Source organism: Lissotriton vulgaris, chromosome 5, assembly GCF_964263255.1.
Source record: "Lissotriton vulgaris chromosome 5, aLisVul1.2, whole genome shotgun sequence".
Taxonomy (NCBI): Eukaryota; Metazoa; Chordata; class Amphibia; order Caudata; family Salamandridae; genus Lissotriton; species Lissotriton vulgaris.
This window is the reverse complement of record NC_141693.1, coordinates 1,925,408,208-1,925,427,327: the sequence shown is the minus strand read 5'-3', so window position 1 is coordinate 1,925,427,327 and position 19,120 is coordinate 1,925,408,208. Positions and strand designations below refer to the sequence as shown.

Genomic DNA, 19,120 nt, shown 5'->3' with positions numbered 1-19,120 from the left:
GAGGCCAGTCAAAGCCGAACTCAGGTGAGCCTTTCCACCCTTCCCCTTCTCACGGTGGGCGGCATGTTGGTGGTTTATGTACACAATTGGAAGGCTATTACTGCATGGGTGTTACAGACTGTACACGGGTTCCATATAGAGTTCTACGATTCCCCCATTCAGGAGATTCGCCCCCAACCGCTGTTTTTTGCAAAATATCAAGCAGCCCTCATAGATCAGGAGGTAGCGGATTTGTTGCAAAAAGGAGCGGTGGTCCCCACGCATCTTCATCCCAGAGGATTCCTCAGCAATGTCTTCCTCGTAGACAAGCCGGACGGCAGTCAATGTCCAGTCATAAACCTGAAGGAGTTGAATCAATGGCTGATTTACCGCCATTTCAAAATGGAGGGCATACACCTGCTCAGAGATCTCCTTCAACCGGACGACTGGATGGCCAGACTCGATCTAAAAGGCACGTATATGGTAGTCCCCATTTCCCATTTTTCCACTGCACCGTCGCTTACTACAGTTTCTGTGGAAAGACCAGGTGTTCGAGTTTGTCTCGCTCCCTTTCAGGCTGTCCTCGCCCCCTTGGTGTTTCACCAAGGTCCTCAAACCAGTGGTGGAAACGTTGCTAGCGAAGGCTTTCACCTTATTATCTATCTGGACGAAATCCTCCTCTTGGAGCAATTTCCTCACCGTCTCTCCCAACAGTTGCAAGAGCCAGTAAACCTCCTCCAAAACCTAGGGTTCATCAGCAATTTCAAGAAGTCGCTTCTGACACCTTTCAGGCAGGTAACTTTCCTGTGGTTCATCATAGACTCGGTTTCTCATACCTTGAGCCTTCCTGACCAAGATTCGAATGGATTTGAGAATCATATTGGCTCATTCCTCGACCTCACTGAGACAGATCACCCGTCTGGTGCGCCTTCTCGCCTCCTCGATTCAGGCGATTTTCCCGGGCCCGCTCCACTACAGAGCGCTGCAGCACCTGAAAGCCTCGCATCTCCACAGAGGTCTACAATACTCCGATCAGGTGCCCCTGGCGGAGGAAGTGCGTATGGAGATGAAGTGGAGGCACGACCATATGGACGCCTGGAACGGCAGTGCCATATTCGGTTGCGAATCAGACTTACTGATAGAGTCCGACGTCAGCAAGTCAGGCTGAGGGGCTCGGTGTGGGGACTCCTTTACTGGAGGAAAGTGGTCGGCAGACAAAGCTCAACTCCATATCAATCGGCTGGAACTAATAGCAGGGTCTTTTGCGATCCAATGTAGGACGAAGGAGAAGGCGTCTTGCAGTGTGCTCTTGAAGATGTACAACGTATCGGCGGTCCGGTACATCAACCATCTTGAGGGAACAAAATCAAAGGCCTTAGCGAACCTAGCCAAGGATTTCTGGATGTTCTGCCTATCCCACAATATTTCGGTGACAGCGGAGTATCTTCCAGGAGCTTCCAATGTAATAGCAGAATGGTGCTCCAGGCGGACATGAGCCTGTGGCAGTTGCACCCGCCACTCTTTCGGAGACTCCACAACATGTGGGGCCCGTTCTCGGTGGATCACTTTGTGTCCCAACCGGACCATCAGCTTCCGCGATTTTTCAGTTGGAAGCCAGACCCTTTAGCGACAGCAACAGACGCTTTCCTCCAAGATTGGTCCAAGGAAACGGGGTATGCTTTTCCCCCGTTCGCAATGATAATAAGGCTCACAACGCATGTCTGCAGACAAAAGGCGAGGGTAGTCCTGATCACCCCATATTGGAGACCTCAAGTGTGGCTTCCAGTTCTTCTGGAACTTTCTTGGGATTCTCCAATCATTCTACTCAGAGATCCTTTCCTTCTGAAGGATCCCCAGGGTGGTCCACACCCCCTTCTCCAACAAGGCTGGATGCCCTTAGTAGCTTGGCTAATTTTGGGCATCGCTGGAGAGTCCCAAGCCTATCGACAGAAGCTCAGACACTGCTGAGAGCAGCTTGGGCCGACAGTACTAACAAACACTATAAGTCAGCATGGACCAGATGGGTCGGTTAGTATGTTCGAAACGACCACGATCCCATGGGGTGCGAACTGGTAGCCATTATGAATTTCCACTATCGCACTATTAACTCCTATAGATCAGCGATATCAGCCGAACACCCCCCGGTCGCAGGAGCCCCCGTGGGGGACCACCCATTGGTTTGCAAATCGTTGCGAGGGATTCGCCTTTCGCTCCCTCCAGGGACCCGATATTCTTCCTTATGGGATCTTAATAGGGTGCTACATCTGTTCCAATCGTGACAACCCAAAAAGCACCTATCTCACAATGAGCTTTCAGCCAAACTGGCTATGCTTTCATGCTTAGTGTCTTGCCGTAGAGTCTCCGATGTCCGAGCTCTGGACATTTCAGGTAGAGTCTGTACACCCGAAGGGTCACCTTTCCTATAAAGCGCCGGACTAAGTCGGACTCCAGAATTGTGTCCAACCCAGCTTTCGATAAATCCCCGAAGCTGTGCGTAGTTAGATGCCTCAAAGAATATGAAAGTATGACGGAAGAGATTCACCCTACTGGGGAGCGTCAGTTATTAATTTCTTACGGAGGCCCTTCAAAGTGGTTTTGCCACGAACCATAGCCCGTTGGATCAGATGGGTGATGCAGGAAACGGGTAATAGTACTTCCCAATTTGGTGCACATTCAGTGAGTGGAGCAATGGCTTCTTAGGCTTTTTCACTGGGCGCCAGACAGGAGGACATCTTAAACGCTTTAGACTGGTCTTCTGATTCGATGTTTAAAAGATTCTATTTTAAACCAGTCGTGAATATGGCGTTATTTGTGGTGGATAAGCTTTGAACAATCATAATCCTCTCCTCCAGTCCTGAGATAGAACGAAAAATTTCTTAGTAATCATGACAGAAAGTTTAAATTCTAATAAGGACGCGGAGGCGAGGATTATTCCCGCCCGAGGCTCAAGGAGACTTATACCCACCCGAATCATACAAGTTACATGAGATTCATTAAGAGGTGCTTTCTCCTCGTAGGGGATAAGTATTTGTTTTACGTTGATTTTCTGCTGTGCAGTATTTCCATGTCTGACTCTACTAGCTGACTTGTTGCTATGATAACAAGTGTTTTACAGTACCCTCTGTTTTACACACAGTTTAGGAGAATTGATTCATTACTTTCATATTTCTTTTTCCTAGGCTCTGAGGGTTCCAAGACTGGATAACAAACCTTGATTTTTCAAGGTTGCAGTCAAGAAAGAAGAAAGGTGTTAGGAGCAGCACGCCCTTGTGACCCATAGAATCTACTGATTGGTGGACTGTGCATAACCCCTGAACTACAGTGCTCATGGGACTTGGAAGTTTTTTGATTGGTAAAGTTGAAGTTGCTGAGAATGGATAATAAAGAAAGATTAGCATAATCCTCGCCTCCGCGTACTTAATAGAATTGAAACTTTCCGTCATGATTACTAGGAAATTTTTCATTATGGCCAATTTTGTTTTTCACTATTGCAAGGCTACTTGTTCCCCATAGGACAGAATGTGGAGTTTGTTTATAACATCTTATAAACATAACCAGCCCAGGGAATTAGGTAGGATAATAAAGTTTAGTATGCCTGAACTCAGAATCTAAAGATGCATCTTTTAGTGAAGGTGATTTTACATTCTGTGTTTGAAAATACCACTTTTAGAAACTAGGGGCCAGATGTAGGTAAAATCAAATTTGTGAGTCCTTAATAGCGAATTTTACCGATTCGCTATTAAGGACTGGCAAAATTGAATGTGGGTAGGAATCGCTAACATATTAGCAATTCCTTAATAATCCTTAATAATGAATCACAAATTGAGATTCGTTAATAAGGAATACCTACCCATTCATTCCTATGGGCTAGGAGGCCCATAGGAATGAATGGGAAGATATTCACTATTTGCGATTCGGTATTAAAGAATCGCAAATAGCGGGAGCAATTTCAAGGGTGCCAGGGTGTCAAAAGGACACCCTGTTGCACCCCTGAAATGTGTATGTGTGCACATGTGGCACACATACATGCCCTAAGGTCATAAATGTGTGCCACCTGGCACTTTACAAAAAGCAAAAAAGTGTTTTTTTAAAGGAAATCGCTAATTACCACCAACTTGAAGTTGGTGGTAATTACCGATTCCTTAAGGCTAAAGTGCACTTTCTTTAGTGCTACTTACATTGCATTTAAGGAACCGCATTTTCCGATTCCTTAGATGCATGAGCAAAATAAGGAATTGTAATTTTGCGATTCCTTATTTTGCTAGTAGGGTAAAACTCACCTACATTGCTCTCAGCCAAACACCGATTGCAAACGCTGAAATTCTTCAAATTTCAGCGTTAGCTATCGGTATTTGGTCACCTACTTCTGGCCCTAGGTATTTTCTTGCTCAGTTATCCTGTGTGCCTCTGCTGGAATGTGGATTGCCTGTCAGGGTTTTGGATGACAGAAGGCTGGGGAGAAGGAATGGCTCCAGATAGTCTAGGTGGGTCCGGAAAGGGCTGAATAGGTCTGGTCTGCCTCTGACCATGCCGTCTCCACCTCCTGCCAGGAAGTCACACGAGGGAAGGCAGAACTGGTCTATCTGGGAACAGACAATCTCTGTCGAAGGGATCAAAGGATTTTGGGATAGAAGAGCTGGAGAAGCTGTGAGGAGGAACTACCACTTTGCTGTGTGCTTTGCTGTGTTGGCCTGCAGTGGCTACTTATGTCTTGGGCAGTGAAAGTACTGGACTGAACTTTCTGCAATCTACTTTTGTGAGTTTCTCCAAGGGCTTGAGGTAGAGCTTGCCCCCTGTTCAAGAAGTCTCAGGAACAGCAAAGACCTTAAAATCTTCTGCCCTCAGCACTGGGAACTGTGTGTTTTGTGCTGCAACAGAGGAAAAAGCAAACCAATGCCGTCTACAACGCTGCTGCCAACTCTGTTTCTTGAAGGCACCGCAGAGGGCACCGCCGCAATGACGCACTGCGACCCTGGTCTTACCTACGACGCCTGCTGAGGCCACCACCAAACCGCTGCTCGCACCACGACCTGTGGGCACCGCACTCCGCACTGCCTCGCTTCACCACTACGCCTTGGCCTCCCCGATGACGCCGCTCCATGCAGAAATCGATGCCGCTGCTTGTACCCTGGTTCAAGGGCACCGCTCATAAAGTTACATGATGCACTGCCCTCATCCTGCACCGGACCCTTGGCCTACCGAAGCCGGTGTCAACGACTACAGATGACAGCGCTTCAGCAACGACGACGACGGTGCTTGTACCGCAACCTGCCAGCACCGCAATGAGCACCACATTCACTTCGCACCACGGCCCTGGTCTCACCTATGACGCCACCTAACACCGCCACCGAGCCGCTGCTCGCACCGCGGCCTGAGGGCACCACACACCGCACCGGTGCACTTTGCCCTGCAGCACCCGACACCTCCTGACTCCAGCGCTCCTGACTTCAACGGAGAGGAGTTCGATCTGCAACGCGAGTGACGTCGAGGGCCCTGATGAAACCTGCACCGACCTCCAGAACCCACGCCTGCGGATGCCATGCTTTCGGAATCTCAACAAGAATTTGCCGACGCCCTGCATTTCTAAAAGGTACTGTTTGCGGGTGTTCCCGATACCCTAGCTGGCCCACGACACCACGGTTAGCCAGAACTGTTTGGATTTGTTTGTTCATGACTCCGTGATAGCCCTGGACGGAGCAATCCACGTCAAGGAACTGTTTTTCAAGGGTATTTTGATAACTGAAAATGTCTAAGTACTGTATTGTGGATTTATTTAATCGTTTCGGTCTTGTCTTAAGTATATAAAAATAGTGGATATTTTTCTAAACTGGTGTGGTTTACATTTGTAGTGCTTACACTGTATTACTGTTGGTTATGTGCAAATGCTTTACTCACTGCCTCTAAGATAAGCCTGACTGCTCATGTCAAGCTACCAAGGGGGTGAGCAGGGGTTCTTTTAGGAGTGTAACTCCCTTATCCTGACTAGAGTGGTGGTTTCTGCCTGGCTTTTGCATATGCCCTAGCCTACCAAAATCCCATTTCTAACAAGAGCTTACCAAGGCCAACAGTTACGGGAGAAAATTGGTTGTGTTATCTGGCATTTCACCAAATGCCGCAGATTTTAGTACACCCTAAATTCAGGAGAACTACTGCAAGTCCTAGTTTACCTAGCCTGGATTTATGTGGCTTCCCAAATAATGGCCCATGTAGCAACTACATATTTATATCAAGCAGGAAGTGGGCAGATTGGTAGAGCCTGCTGGCCCATTTCTCTGTTGAAAGTTTGGTAAAGGCAGAGTATTTCCTCTCTGGTAGTCCTTTGTGCCCGTGTGTCTGATTTTTCTCACCTCCCGTCTGGCTTGACCCTTTCAGTTTCACATCCTTCTTAGACTTTATTGGGCTAAAGGGCTATACTTTTTTCACCCTGCCACTTGCTCTCTTTATAGATACACAAGGACAGGTAAAGCCACCGCCATGGCACCTCGTCTACAGTGGTGCAGCAGTAGGCTTGGCTGTGGTCCTGGGGATCTTCCTTGGGGTGCAGCTTGCCCGCCAGCGCAAGCGCAAGCATGGTGCTCTCTGGCTACCTGCTGGGTTCAGTCGCCACCGAGATCCCAATGTCCGTCGCCGGAGGGAGCCAGTGGGCGAGGATGCCATTGGGTTGAAGTAAGTAGATCATCATCTGCAAAGTAAGGTTTTTGCACCATCCCACACATTAATGTTGTCCTTTCATTAACCAGCCTCTTCTGCTACCCTGTGCTCTCGTTCACCATCCACCGGATGTTTTCACAAGTTAAGCCTAGTGCCATGCCAAATGCAGCTATTGAGTCTGTCATTGGTGTAACTATCAAACTTCCATCCGTGAATGTTCCTGCACAGCTCCTGTGTTTTCCTTTCACTGCCTTCTTCCCCAGTTATATCTGCCTCCGCCTCTCAAGCTTATTGAAGCAGGTTGGAAACAGTGGAATACTGCTTCACAATCTCCATAACCATCTCTTCATCCCTTATTTTGCCCCTCTCAGACCACTAAGACCAGAGACTGACTGTGAAGAAGATTCAGATGTGTACTCGAGCCCTGAGGATGAAGGCCAGCCCAATGCTAGGAAGGCCAAGGTAAGAGTTCCTAATAGGGACACGTGCTATTTTCGAAGAAGGCCATGCTTCAGAGATGGTCCAGATCCTCTATACTCCTGAGTTTGCATTTCATCTCATGACCCAGAGTGGTTTGGGAGCCTTAGTTGACTCTTAAGCTGAACACCTGCGATACTGAATTTCACCATCACCCTCTTGTTCCTAAAGCAATGTCAATCTCTCACTCTAATACCTTCTAGTACTTCTGGTTTCAGCTGAACCTCTCTGATATGCTGGTGGGTCTTCATGGGGATCCAGCTATCTGGGGCTAATAATTTTCTACAGACAAGGCCCACTTTCATTACCCAATAAGTCCCTTCATGCTGTGTTATTGAATTACTTAACTATATACCAAACTTTCCAACATCCAATTTGTATCCTCATTTCTAATATGCCAATTATGGCGATGCGATCTTTATATAGTTGACAGGGTTTGGCAAACTAATACTTGGTTCTAAAATACTCATAAACTAGTAAAGACCGCTAATAAAGACAGACTCATTTGTATACTTATAATGTTTATCTAAAAATGTGAAATAAATGCTCATCAATACCAACATACATAGTTCATCACAGAGTAACAATATTAGAGAAATAATGATAAAAACACATCTCATTTGACAGTGCATTAAGGAGTGGAAAGGCGAAGAGACAAAAGGTTCAGAGACAACTTTCATTTGCAAATGATTATGCAAATTCAGTTTTCTGTCTATACTAACCCAATTGAAATAGGAAAACTACCCTCTTGCCATGAGAGCAGTAAGGCCCCTCAAGAAGAGTTGAAGAGGCAAAGACTAAGTCAGGAATCAGCAGACAGGAACAGCCAGCTCAAGAATAGGAGACAGCAGAACAAGTCCTCTCCTCACGCAGGTAGGAAAGCAAGCCACCGACTAACCAAAATCCCTCCCACTAGGAACCTCATTTGTACCCTAAATCCCAGATGTCCAACCCACATTTGTGTCAGAAGAGATGATTTCTCTACACATGATTGGTTAGGGAAGGGGGTGTATTGTCACACCACTCTCGCCATCTCCATCTCAGTCAATGTCTTATTGTTTATTTATTCAATTTATTTACTTTCACGCCACTGTCATAATATTCATTTATTTCATTCCGGTCATGTAGCAAATTCTGTGTCACATTTATCCACCTGTGCAACATTCTGAGGAAATGTTCCTCCACTCGATGAAGAAATTGTTTCTTCCTGCTAACTCTTGGCAGGCACACACGACTTATGAAGGACAGTGAAGTAGTGTGGCTCACTGGTTAGAGGCGGCAGACCCGAGAGCAGAGGACAGCCCGGGACCAGGGTTCGATTCCCGGCGCGGCAGGTTTCTGGACCAGGGTCAGCGGACTCGATAATTCTCTCGCCTCGGTGCCCACTCTGATCAGCGATCACACTCGGCAACTCTGGGCATTAGCTTGCCTCATCTTCACTAACGGCCCCACCAGACCGCCGGGGATGCCTGGTCTCACCCTGGAGATACCCATTAAGGGACCATCTCTCAGGGAAGCCAGGAAGGGTTTCGCAGCGGTCGAAGCGCCTTGGGACCCTCCGGGTAAGTAGTGCGCTATATAAATGCCTATACATACACTTGTCTTCCACCTTCCCCATCTTGTTCAACATTATTTTCAGAGTTTATTTTCATTTCATTAACCCAAAAGTTTCCTACAGAGTAGAAAACCATGCTTCTACGGAAAACAAACACAGGCATTATTAATCACTGAAAATGCTCTCTATTACGCACCCACCCAGTGCTGCATTTATCCATGCGCAACCCGAGTGAATATTATTTTCGTAGCCAATGTTAATAAAATGCACAAAAGCAGCATTAGTTCTTTTATTTTTCATTTGGCAAGAAGCCTTTGTGGCCTACTTCAGTGCTTTTAGTACGCGCTTGCGCAGTAGCATTTTCCTTCACGTTAAAAACTTTTCCGCATTCGTTTTCACTGCACACTGTTAACCACATGGGTGCTGATGAAGAGCTCAGCTCTTCATGAGATGCAGCGGAGCTGCCCTCATGATGAGCTGAGCTTGTCACGGCCTGTGGAATGTTCGCACGCGGGGCTAATTTCCCCGCTGTGCTGAACGTTCTAAAAACGGGTGTGGCCGCTGCGCCTCATGACGAGCTGAGCTCGTCACCAGCACGGCGGTGCTGCGCGCGGCCCCGCTCCCCCCCGCACAGCGGAGGAAAAACACCCCGCAGCTAAGGGGTTAATACATGTTACTGAGAGTTCAATTTGAGCAGGTTTTATTTTGCTTTAACCCTGCTCCATCATTGGTGTAAACCCATTATCCAGTGCATTCTGGGTTTTGACTTCTGTCCAAAGCGCAAAAGGTTGTCATGACACTCTGTTATTTAACCCTACTTGTTTAGCACACAGCTTTATTATTGCCAACCAACACCAGTTCTTCTATAGGCCTCCCAGTCCTTAAGAGCAAGTGTCCTTTTGGAAAGCATCCTTTCCTCTTTCCTCACCTGTCACAGTTAGGAAGGCAAAGGGCTATACCACATACTTGCTAAGGCTTTTCTCGCCTGTTAACTCTTTCACAGTTGGATGAGGATTCCTCTGTTCTGGATCACCGCCAGTGGACACAGAAGCACATCAAGGCTGGAGTCCACATCCCACAATCCATTGCACTGACACCCCCACAGGAAGACCCTGAGTGCCGTGACGTGGACGTTAGAGGCCCAGGTATGTCAACAGCTCTTACAAGTTACATGAATAATGCAGGTAAGAAGAGGGTGACTGTTGCTCAGCTCCAAGTCATGCAAATCCTTTGAAGTGCTTCTTTAAAAAGAGCGTTCCCTCAATTTCTGCTGACCGCCATTTTAGTCATTCGTGGGCCCAGAGTTTGAGAGTGGAACCTGATGCTGAAGACCTCATCTTAGTGTGGGTGAGCATGTCTGATGGGCGTAGTACCAAGGATAGCTCATCTTGGCATGTGTGAGACCCATGTGGGTGTAGTTTTGAGTACTTCTGAAGTTATAAGTGAAAGTTAGATGTAAGTTGTGCCCTCTACAGTACTGGATCATTGGTAGAGTAGCATGCTTTGTATACCCCAATAAAGGTTTAAGCATCTCAAACTTATACAATGACAGAACCGAATTTCCCTTTGTAGCAGAGATGTCTAAATAATATGTTGGTGATGTCATTAGGGCTACCAAGTTCATGGAAGCTACAGCTACTTGACCTTGAGGACTACAGCCTCTGTTCAGCTATTCCCGAGAAAAATCTTCATTCAATTGATTTGTGGGGAAATCTTTCGATGAGGATTTCCATTTTACTAGTGGTTTGAATAGTAAAGAAAGAGAACTTGAGGGCTTCTGGTTCTCTACCATTATCGATACTCACACTTTTTTTAGGGCAATCTCTTTATTGATTTTATATTTTCAAGATATACAATTTCTGCATGCAAGCAGTATCAGCCTTTGGTTTGTATCATAGATATGGTACTTGTATGTATTTGTGTCCCAATTACCATATCCAGACAGTAGAAATATGATTAAATACAGACTCTTGAGTGTAACCATTACTCACATCTACTAATCAAGCGAGAGAGGAAACGAGGGACATAGAATCAGGATAATTATCATGACCATATAGTTCTAGTTATCTTGTACATCAACTCATTATTACACGTATTTTTTAGTGTTTGCCCTTACATTTGATAGCACACAGACAAGGTGATAACATCAGTATCTGCAGATGGCCAGTTGGTGTCCATAGAATAGTCAGTGATGGCAAGTAATACAGAGAGAATTGCATGAACTAACTAAATAAACCAATAACCATGTGGAACAGATGCTCAGCCCACAGTGTCCCATCGTTTCAGGGATAACTTCTTGTGTTGTTCTTAATGCCAGTGGTCACCAGCCATCCCTTCGCCCGTGAGCTGTGCGCTAGTACACTTACACAAGCGGCTTGTATTCTGTGAGCAAGCGTGATAGTTGCTCACATAGTGTGTGTCAGTGGAGTCCCCATTTACCATGTCTGCACCGAGCTGTAAAGCAGTATACAGAGCATCCCAGCTTGCTGCAATGGGAGTCCTGCACAGCCCCAAAGTTTCTTCACGTCTGATGGCGTGGCTTTCCGCCTTCTCCCACGCAAGCATTGAACCTCGCCAGGCAGCTATATTGGGAGGGTCCTATGATTTCCATTTCTTCGTGATCAGCCTTTTGGCTACTATCAGCCCTAGGTCCAGAAATCTGGAAGTGACCTCGTGCTGGGTGTCCTGCGGAATTTGTGCAACAGGTAGGTTGGCCAATCGAAAGATAGCCTGTGACCAGTACAGATGTATAATACTCTGCCACTGCATTCCAGTAAGTACCCACCTGGGCAGAGCTCCAGGGCATGTGCACTAGGTCGGCCCCATTTTCAGCGCACCACGGACACTCTGCTCCACGCGATGGAAATACTGGTTGATTTTAGCAGGTGTAAGGTATGCCCTGTGGACTACATAAAGCTGTATTTGTCAGAAGCGTACATTCCGAGGTATACGGCTCAGACTCTCTAACACTCGGGCTCAATCCGTGTCCGTGAGCTGGTGACCCAAGTCCAGCTACCATTTATGACGGAGTGTTTCCAAGCTAATCGCAGCATGAGTTCTTAGTGAGGCTGCGAACCAGCGTGTTAAGTGTCTACCCGACCCCATGACATGTAAGTGCTGCATGGTAAATGCATTTGTGGTTCTGTAGTGATGTCCCCCCATTTGGCCGTGATTGATTGTTGATACTCACACGTTTGTAATATTTTACAATGCAGGCCCGGAATTCTCAGTACTTCAATAACACAGCAGAACTTCATAACAGTCTCTCATCATCCTCATTTATGCTAAAATCACCTCTGCCAAAGAGTGAAGGAAACCCAAGTCCACCTTCAAGCCATGAAAGATTCATCTGCTGCTCGTTGAGTCGGGGAGTCCTTTGTAGATCTCTTGTTTCTAAATTATTTTCCTGCTAAATTAAACTTTTTTCGACTTTATCTGACAGCTGCAATTTTTGGAACCTTAGAAAGGTTTTAGAAGTGGTGAGACCTTCCTTCTTAGGCTAAGCGCCTAAGTATCTTTAGGGCACTCTCTTGCTAAGAGCCAACCCTTACTTCCGCTCCTCTAAAAGGCCAGATTGCAACTTTCCTGACCATACCGTGGACATCTGATCCTGCGTTCTTGGACAGTTTTTCAAAGTATCGCATGTGGCACCTTCTCTTCTTCTTGAATATGCTTCTCCATGCACAGAAGTAAAAGAAGACGTGATTTTCTGTCTCCAGTTTGAGAAACTCCTCCCTTGAGTTGCTTCATGTCCACAAGAAAAGGCCGCACCGCTCCATAAAGATAAATCTTCAAACGGGAAACAGGTGGAAGTGTCTACACTGATCCCACATGAACAAGAAACCTCCCATTAATGCCAATGGCTTGTCAATGTGGGGTCTAATGATTTCCAGACAGTTGTGAGGATAGCGATGAAGACATCTGGCATCCTATTGCAGAGCGAAGGCATGATGACGTGTTATCTGAATGACCTCATGATGGAGCCTCACACTACAGACTCTGGAGCGCATTATGAGAGAGGCAGACTCTCTCACAAGGAAAGCCACATCTCAGCTGCAGTTACTGTGAAGTCTGATGAAGGCACCATGTTTTTCTGGTTGTGGTGGTGGCAGCAAGATGAGTGCCCAGTGCATTGCTGCCGTACGTATAGATATAGAATGTCAAAAGCTACTGTTTTATGCATGTATGGAAGGGAGGTTTGGGAACACAACAGAAAACTAATAAACTGCATGTCACAAGGAAGAAGAGTTCAGACCCACCCCAGCAGTAGGTTGAACTCTGGCATTAAGCCAAGAATGCTGGGCCTCCACCAAATTCCTAGCAGTGCAACCTTGAGGCATCAGGGGCCTAACAGCATACAGCCACACACAAAAACACAAACACAGGCATGCACACATGCAAGCTTACAACGAATCCCACTGCATTGCACTTTCCTATGTACATTCTCCTAGACCCACCGAGAGAGTACTGATAAGGTTAAATATTAGTGGAGTCATCAAATGAGCAGTTTGTAGTCCTTGGGGCAGCAACCAGGGTTTGGCTTATTTTGAGACAATGCATAGATAGACACATGAGGTTTATGCATTCAACTCTGCTAGGAAAATCCAGCACGCCTGTATCAGGAAATGGAAGGAGGCACCTGAATGTTATAGAGTGATGCATCCATTTCATGCTGACCAAGTAGTATGCCACTAGAGAGGATCTATGAAGATGCCACATAGATATTAATTCACATCTTGTACATGCACTGCATGGACTCCAGTGCTCGAGCTGAGGCTCAAGTTAAAAGTTTCAAGGGTTTCCCACCGGGTAGCCACTGCTTTCAATTCTGTTCAAAAGCCTGAGGATCTGTGATATAATCAATGTGGGGGAATATGTTAGGCACCTGTTGCACTAGTTGAAGGGTTGGTCAACTGGGGAGTATTGTCTGTAACACTAGTTTGAGGGGTCTGCCCCATGCGTCACCATGGGGGGATTGTGTGAGTATGTATTTCATGGTAATATACTTTCAAGAATGAAACATAACTGTAGCATTGAGGACTTTTGTAGGCCTGATATTTCTATTGTCTTGCCAAGTTAAAGTCAATGATTTTTACAGTAACGTCAGGCAATGTTAAAATGGATTCATGAAGGATCCCAACTCTAGAGAGGGAGTGTTAGAGATAAATAATATACTGTTCGGGGGACTGGTCAGAAAAATGGATGTCATCTCTGTCTTTCAGATTTCACCCTACCGTACTTCTTTGGCAGGTATTTACTAAGTCCTTTCTGCCTCTTCTACCGACAGATGGTGTCACTCCTCTGATGTCAGCAGTTTGCGCAGGGGGAGGTCTAGCGGCCGACGACAGCGAGGATGCCATTTTGGAAGGATCGGCCATGGTCATCGCTGATCTGATTAGTCAAGGTGCAAGCTTAAATGCCCAGACGGACTCAACGTGCGAGACAGCCCTTCACCTGGCAGCGCGATTCTCCCGCGCCGACGCAGCCAAGTGCATGCTGGATGCTGGTGCCGACACCAACCTACAGGACAAGCTGGGACGGACCCCGCTGCACACCGCCATTGCGGCAGATGCTCTTGGTGTCTTCCAGGTACTCACATGATGGCCTGTGTCTGCTGTTCAGAGCCTTAGATCTGGCACCTAACATACTGTGATCACATAATCAGATCAGCGTTCACCATGAGGTAGAAGACAGTGGAGGAGAGTTGGAGAGATGAAGAAGGCTGAAGCACTGAATGGCTACTGCAGTGAGCTACTTGGTTGGTGGATACTTGCATAGATGACTGTGCATGGGTGGTTGGGTGGAAGAGGGATTTTACCAACAGGCGGAAGATCTGGTGGTTAGTTTAGTTAAGTAGCATTGAATAGTATGGATACAATCATGGATACCTGTAAGGAGAGTGTGTACTCAGATACCTGGGGCCATATTATCAAGAAAGGGCGACACATTATCGCCGCTTTTTTCGGCAGGAAACTGCTGCTAAAGCGGCGATAATGGGCTTGATAATATCCCTTGTGAATTCCCATAGAAGCCCAGGTTAACACCAGAACCTAGGCTTCTATGGGAATTTACAAGGGCATATTATCAAGCCCATTATCGCTGCTTTAGCGGCAGTTTACTGCCGATAAAAGCGGCGATAATATATCGCCCTTTCTTGATATTATGGCCCCTGGTTTGACAACTAGGGACAGATCGAATAGCTAAATGGGTTATGAACTAATGTATGAACAGGTAAGAAGGTTAGTGAATGGATAGGTAGTGATTGAGAGTGACTAGATTATTAATCGGACATGTCGTTGGGTACTTCATTGGATGACTTGTTGGGGAAGGTGGATATACTCGCATGTGACTGTTCATGGGCGGCTGGGTGGATTAGTTGAATAAATTGGGTATATTCTTAAATGCTTGTAATGGTCAGTATGTAGCCAGATACAGTTAGGACTGAATAAAGGGATAGATGCATTGTGAATCAGTGAGTTAACGGATAGGCAGTTAGTGAATAGTGATTGTGAGCGAATATATTACTAGTAGTTCTTGATTGGATGAATAGTTGGGTGAGTGGTGATTAAATAGATACCTTTATGTGTACTTCAGTTGGTGGCCATTTTGAGATGTTTTAATGTGTTAATGGATGCCTTTTTAGATAAACTACTAGGAAGTTGAGTTACTTGATAAGGGGGCTGTGGGTTAATGGATGGATGGCTTTTGTGTAAACTGATGCAGAGGTGGTGAGTAACAGTATTTCTATGTACTGTGTAAGAAGAGTGAGTGAATAGTAGTGCATGTTAATGAACAGTTTCCTGGATGGTCACTTACATATATTGAAGGTTAGCTAGTGAATGTTCATTTATATGGGTAAATAGATAGATAACTTTGTGGATATGTTTGATCAGGGTGTAACAGAGATGGTTGAATGAGAGAGGTGAATCGATTGGCTAATTGGATGAATAGGTAGGCCTTTCTATAAAGGCTTAGGACAGTCAATGAATAACTGAACTAATTGATGGTTCGGTGAATAAGAGTGTGGATCGGTAAGTGAGGTGCTGGGAAGACGGGCTGTTGGTTCAGTGGACAGACAGATGTGAATGATACATAGTTTATTAGAATGTTGTAATGGTAGATGAATGAGTCAACCAATGAACAAACTGACCTGGTGGCAGCAGCTAGAATTCCTTGAATTCTTAGATAGACCTATGATTTAACAGTAGGTAGCAGGGCTTAAAGCAGCTATGTATATTGTGTGGTTCGATTAAATGTTTTGCTCAGCCTTGTCAAGCTAAAATCTTCAAAAGTGTTTTGACTTTTTAAGTGCATTCGACCAAGGCATTAGAAACCAGCTTGGGTTGACTCACTTTTGAGCAGCACCTGCCTTGGGTCCCTTGGGTCCAGCTGCTTGCCACAGGCCTGGAATGCCCTTCCAGCCCTAACTGTTGAGATTTGGAAAGTCGATTAAACACCTGGGTGTTCCATATGTTACTCAGTAATTACTGCATACTCAGTCAGTCGAATGCGCTAAGATAGCAAGATGTGCTTTATAAATCCATAAGGAAATTAAAGTAGAAAAAGTGATTGAATGTGAGGAGTAATGGATGAATGCATTTATGGATGGTCTGATATAAATCAAGTATTTAAATGGATGTGGATAGCTAAGGGTTGGATGGTGTCCTGACTAGTAGTCCGTAAGTGGCCTGAAGACATGCCCTAATGACACGAGAATGGGCCTGACACCCCATTGTTGCACTGCAGATCTTGATCCGGTGTCGACAAACAGACCTTGATGCCCGCATGAACGATGGCTCTACCCCACTCATCCTGGCAACTCGCCTGGCCGTAGAGAACATGGTGGAGGAACTCATACACTGCAGTGCCGAGGTCGGGGCCACTGACAACCGAGGTAGGTGCCTTTGCTGTTGGGTGTTGGGCTTTGTCTAGTATGTGCCATGGTGATGTCAATGTCTAAAGTCAAATAGAGGGAGGGAGACAGCTAAGGCACCAACCAAGTGCCAATGGCTGGGTTTGGGATGGGTGGGTAATAATGTCACACAGCTGAGAGGGTGGCAGGGTAATGACAGAACAAATCCTTTTAAAGAACAGGATAGTGTCTGTTCATGAGGAGCACACTGCGAACCTGTAGTATGGAATCCTTTCAGATCCACACGCAGGAGACTGGATACCACATTCTAACCAAGGACTGGACCGGGAGTGCAGGAAGAAGCAGAGTTTTCCAATGTAGGATGGCGAAAGGGCTGCGTGGGTGGAGACAAGTTTAATCTGAAGTACAAAAACGGGAATTACACATGGCATCCACAGTAAGCTGGAGCAGGAACACTTGCTATGTGTCCTCTGTTCTTTCTACATCACCGATATCACAGATGGGTATTGGCAATACTCTAGTCAACTTGTTCAAGGCATTCTTGTCATCGGCTTCCTCAGGTGGTCCATTTGAAGTATTCTAAAGATCGATACCAGCGAGCCTGCTGCTCACTCTACAGTTAAACCTTTGTGTGAGCTCTTCTCCGCTGTAGTTATCAAATTCCATCAGTCTATAGTCCAACATTTGTGTGAGCGCTTCTCCACCACAGGTATCGACTTCCATCAGTATACAGTCCAATCTTTGTGTGAGCGCTTATCCACCGTAGGTATCGACTTCTAACACTCTTTAGACCAACCTGTGGGTGAGCGCTTCTCCACCGCAGGTATCGACATCCATCAGTTTATAGTTTAACCTTTGTGTGAGCTCTTCTCCACTGAAGGTATCAACTTCCATCAGTCTATAGTCCAACCTTTGTGTGAGAGATTATCCACCGTAGGTATCGACTTCTATCAGTCTTTAGTCCAACCTGTGTGTGAGCTCTAGTCCACCACAGGTATCGACTTCCATCAGTCTATAATCCAACCTTTGTGTGAGTTCTTCTCCACTGTAGGTATCAACCTCCATCAGTCTATAGTCCAACCTTTGTGTGAGCTCTTCTCCACCACAGGTATCGACTTCCATCAGTCTATACTCCAACCAGTGTGTGAGTGCTTTTCCACCACAGGTATCGACTTCCATCAGTCTATACTCCAACCAGTGTGTGAGTGCTTCTCCACCACAGGTATCGACTTCCATCAGTCTATAGTCCAACCTGCGTGTGAGTGCTTCTCCACCACAGGTATCGACTTCCATCAGTCTATAGTCCAACCAGTGTGTGAGTGCTTCTCCACCACAGGTATCGACTTCCATCAGTCTATAGTCCAACCTGCGTGTGAGTGCTTCTCCACCAGAGGTATCGACTTCCATCAGTCTATAGTCCAATTAGTGTGTGAGTGCTTCTCCACCACAGGTATCGACTTCCATCAGTCTATAGTCCAACCAGTGTGTGAGTGCTTCTCCACCACAGGTATCGACTTCCATCAGTCTTTAGTCCAACCAGTGTGTGAGTGCTTCTCCACCACAGGTATCGACTTCCATCAGTCTATACTCCAACCAGTGTGTGAGTGCTTCTCCACCACAGGTATCGACTTCCATCAGTCTATAGTCCAACCTGTGTGTGAGTGCTTCTCCACCACAGGTATCGACTTCCATCAGTCTATAGTCCAACCTTTGTGTGAGCGCTTATCCACCGTAGGTATCGACTTCTATCAGTCTTAAGTCCAACCTGTGTGTGAGCGCTTCTCCACCACAGTTATTGACTTCCATCAGTCTATTGTCCAACCTTTGTGTGAGCGCTTATCCACCAAAGGTATCGACATCTATCAGTTTATAGTCCAACCTATGTGTAAGCGCTTCTCCACCACAGGTATCGACTTCCATCAGTCTATAGTCCAACCTTTGTGTGAGAGTTTATCCACCAAAGGTATCGACTTCTATCAGTCTTTAGTCCAACCTTTGTGTGAGCGCTTCTCCACCTTAAGTATCGACTTCCCTCAGTGTATAGTCCAACCTTTGTGTGAGCGCTTCTCCACCTTAGGTATCGACTTCCCTCAGTCTATAGTCCAACCTTTGTGTGAGCGCTTCTCCACTGACTTCCATCAGTCTATAGTTCAACCTGTGTGTGAGCTTCTCTACCACAGGTATCGACTGCCATCAGTCTATTGTCTAACCTTTGCGTGAGCGCTTATCGCAGGTATTGGTTTCCACCCGTCTATAGTCCACCTGTGTGTGTGATCTTCTCCACCGCAGGTATCGACTTCCACAGAGTATGTGGACAACACTCTCCTTTAACTCAAGATTGATCATTTACGCATCTGCTTAGCTTCTTTCAGGCGCCAGCTCGCAGATGGCCAACTTGACACTGAATTCTGCCTTTACCCTTCAAAAAGCACTGAAAATCTTCCTCCAGAGTGGACTGCTAAACTGCCGGCCTTAAACACCTAAAAAACAGTCCCCAGCACACGCAAAATTACAATCCACATATAGTTAAATGCCAGTGTTGACACTTAATTTATCTTCTTTTATTGTTCTCTTTTTAGGTCGAG

At 46.1% G+C, this 19,120-nt stretch overlaps 1 protein-coding gene across 1 annotated transcript in view; it reads left to right on the top strand.

Moving 5' to 3' along the window:
• Nucleotides 1–19,120, top strand: part of NOTCH4 (notch receptor 4) — a 366,092-nt gene that overhangs the window by 314,894 nt on the left and 32,078 nt on the right. Inside the window, exons 28-32 of the mRNA XM_086924525.1 lie at nucleotides 6,426–6,645; nucleotides 7,002–7,092; nucleotides 9,666–9,807; nucleotides 13,950–14,251; nucleotides 16,409–16,556. Coding sequence (XP_086780651.1) covers nucleotides 6,426–6,645; nucleotides 7,002–7,092; nucleotides 9,666–9,807; nucleotides 13,950–14,251; nucleotides 16,409–16,556 — 903 coding nt within the window. The remainder of the gene's footprint in view (nucleotides 1–6,425; nucleotides 6,646–7,001; nucleotides 7,093–9,665; nucleotides 9,808–13,949; nucleotides 14,252–16,408; nucleotides 16,557–19,120) is intronic.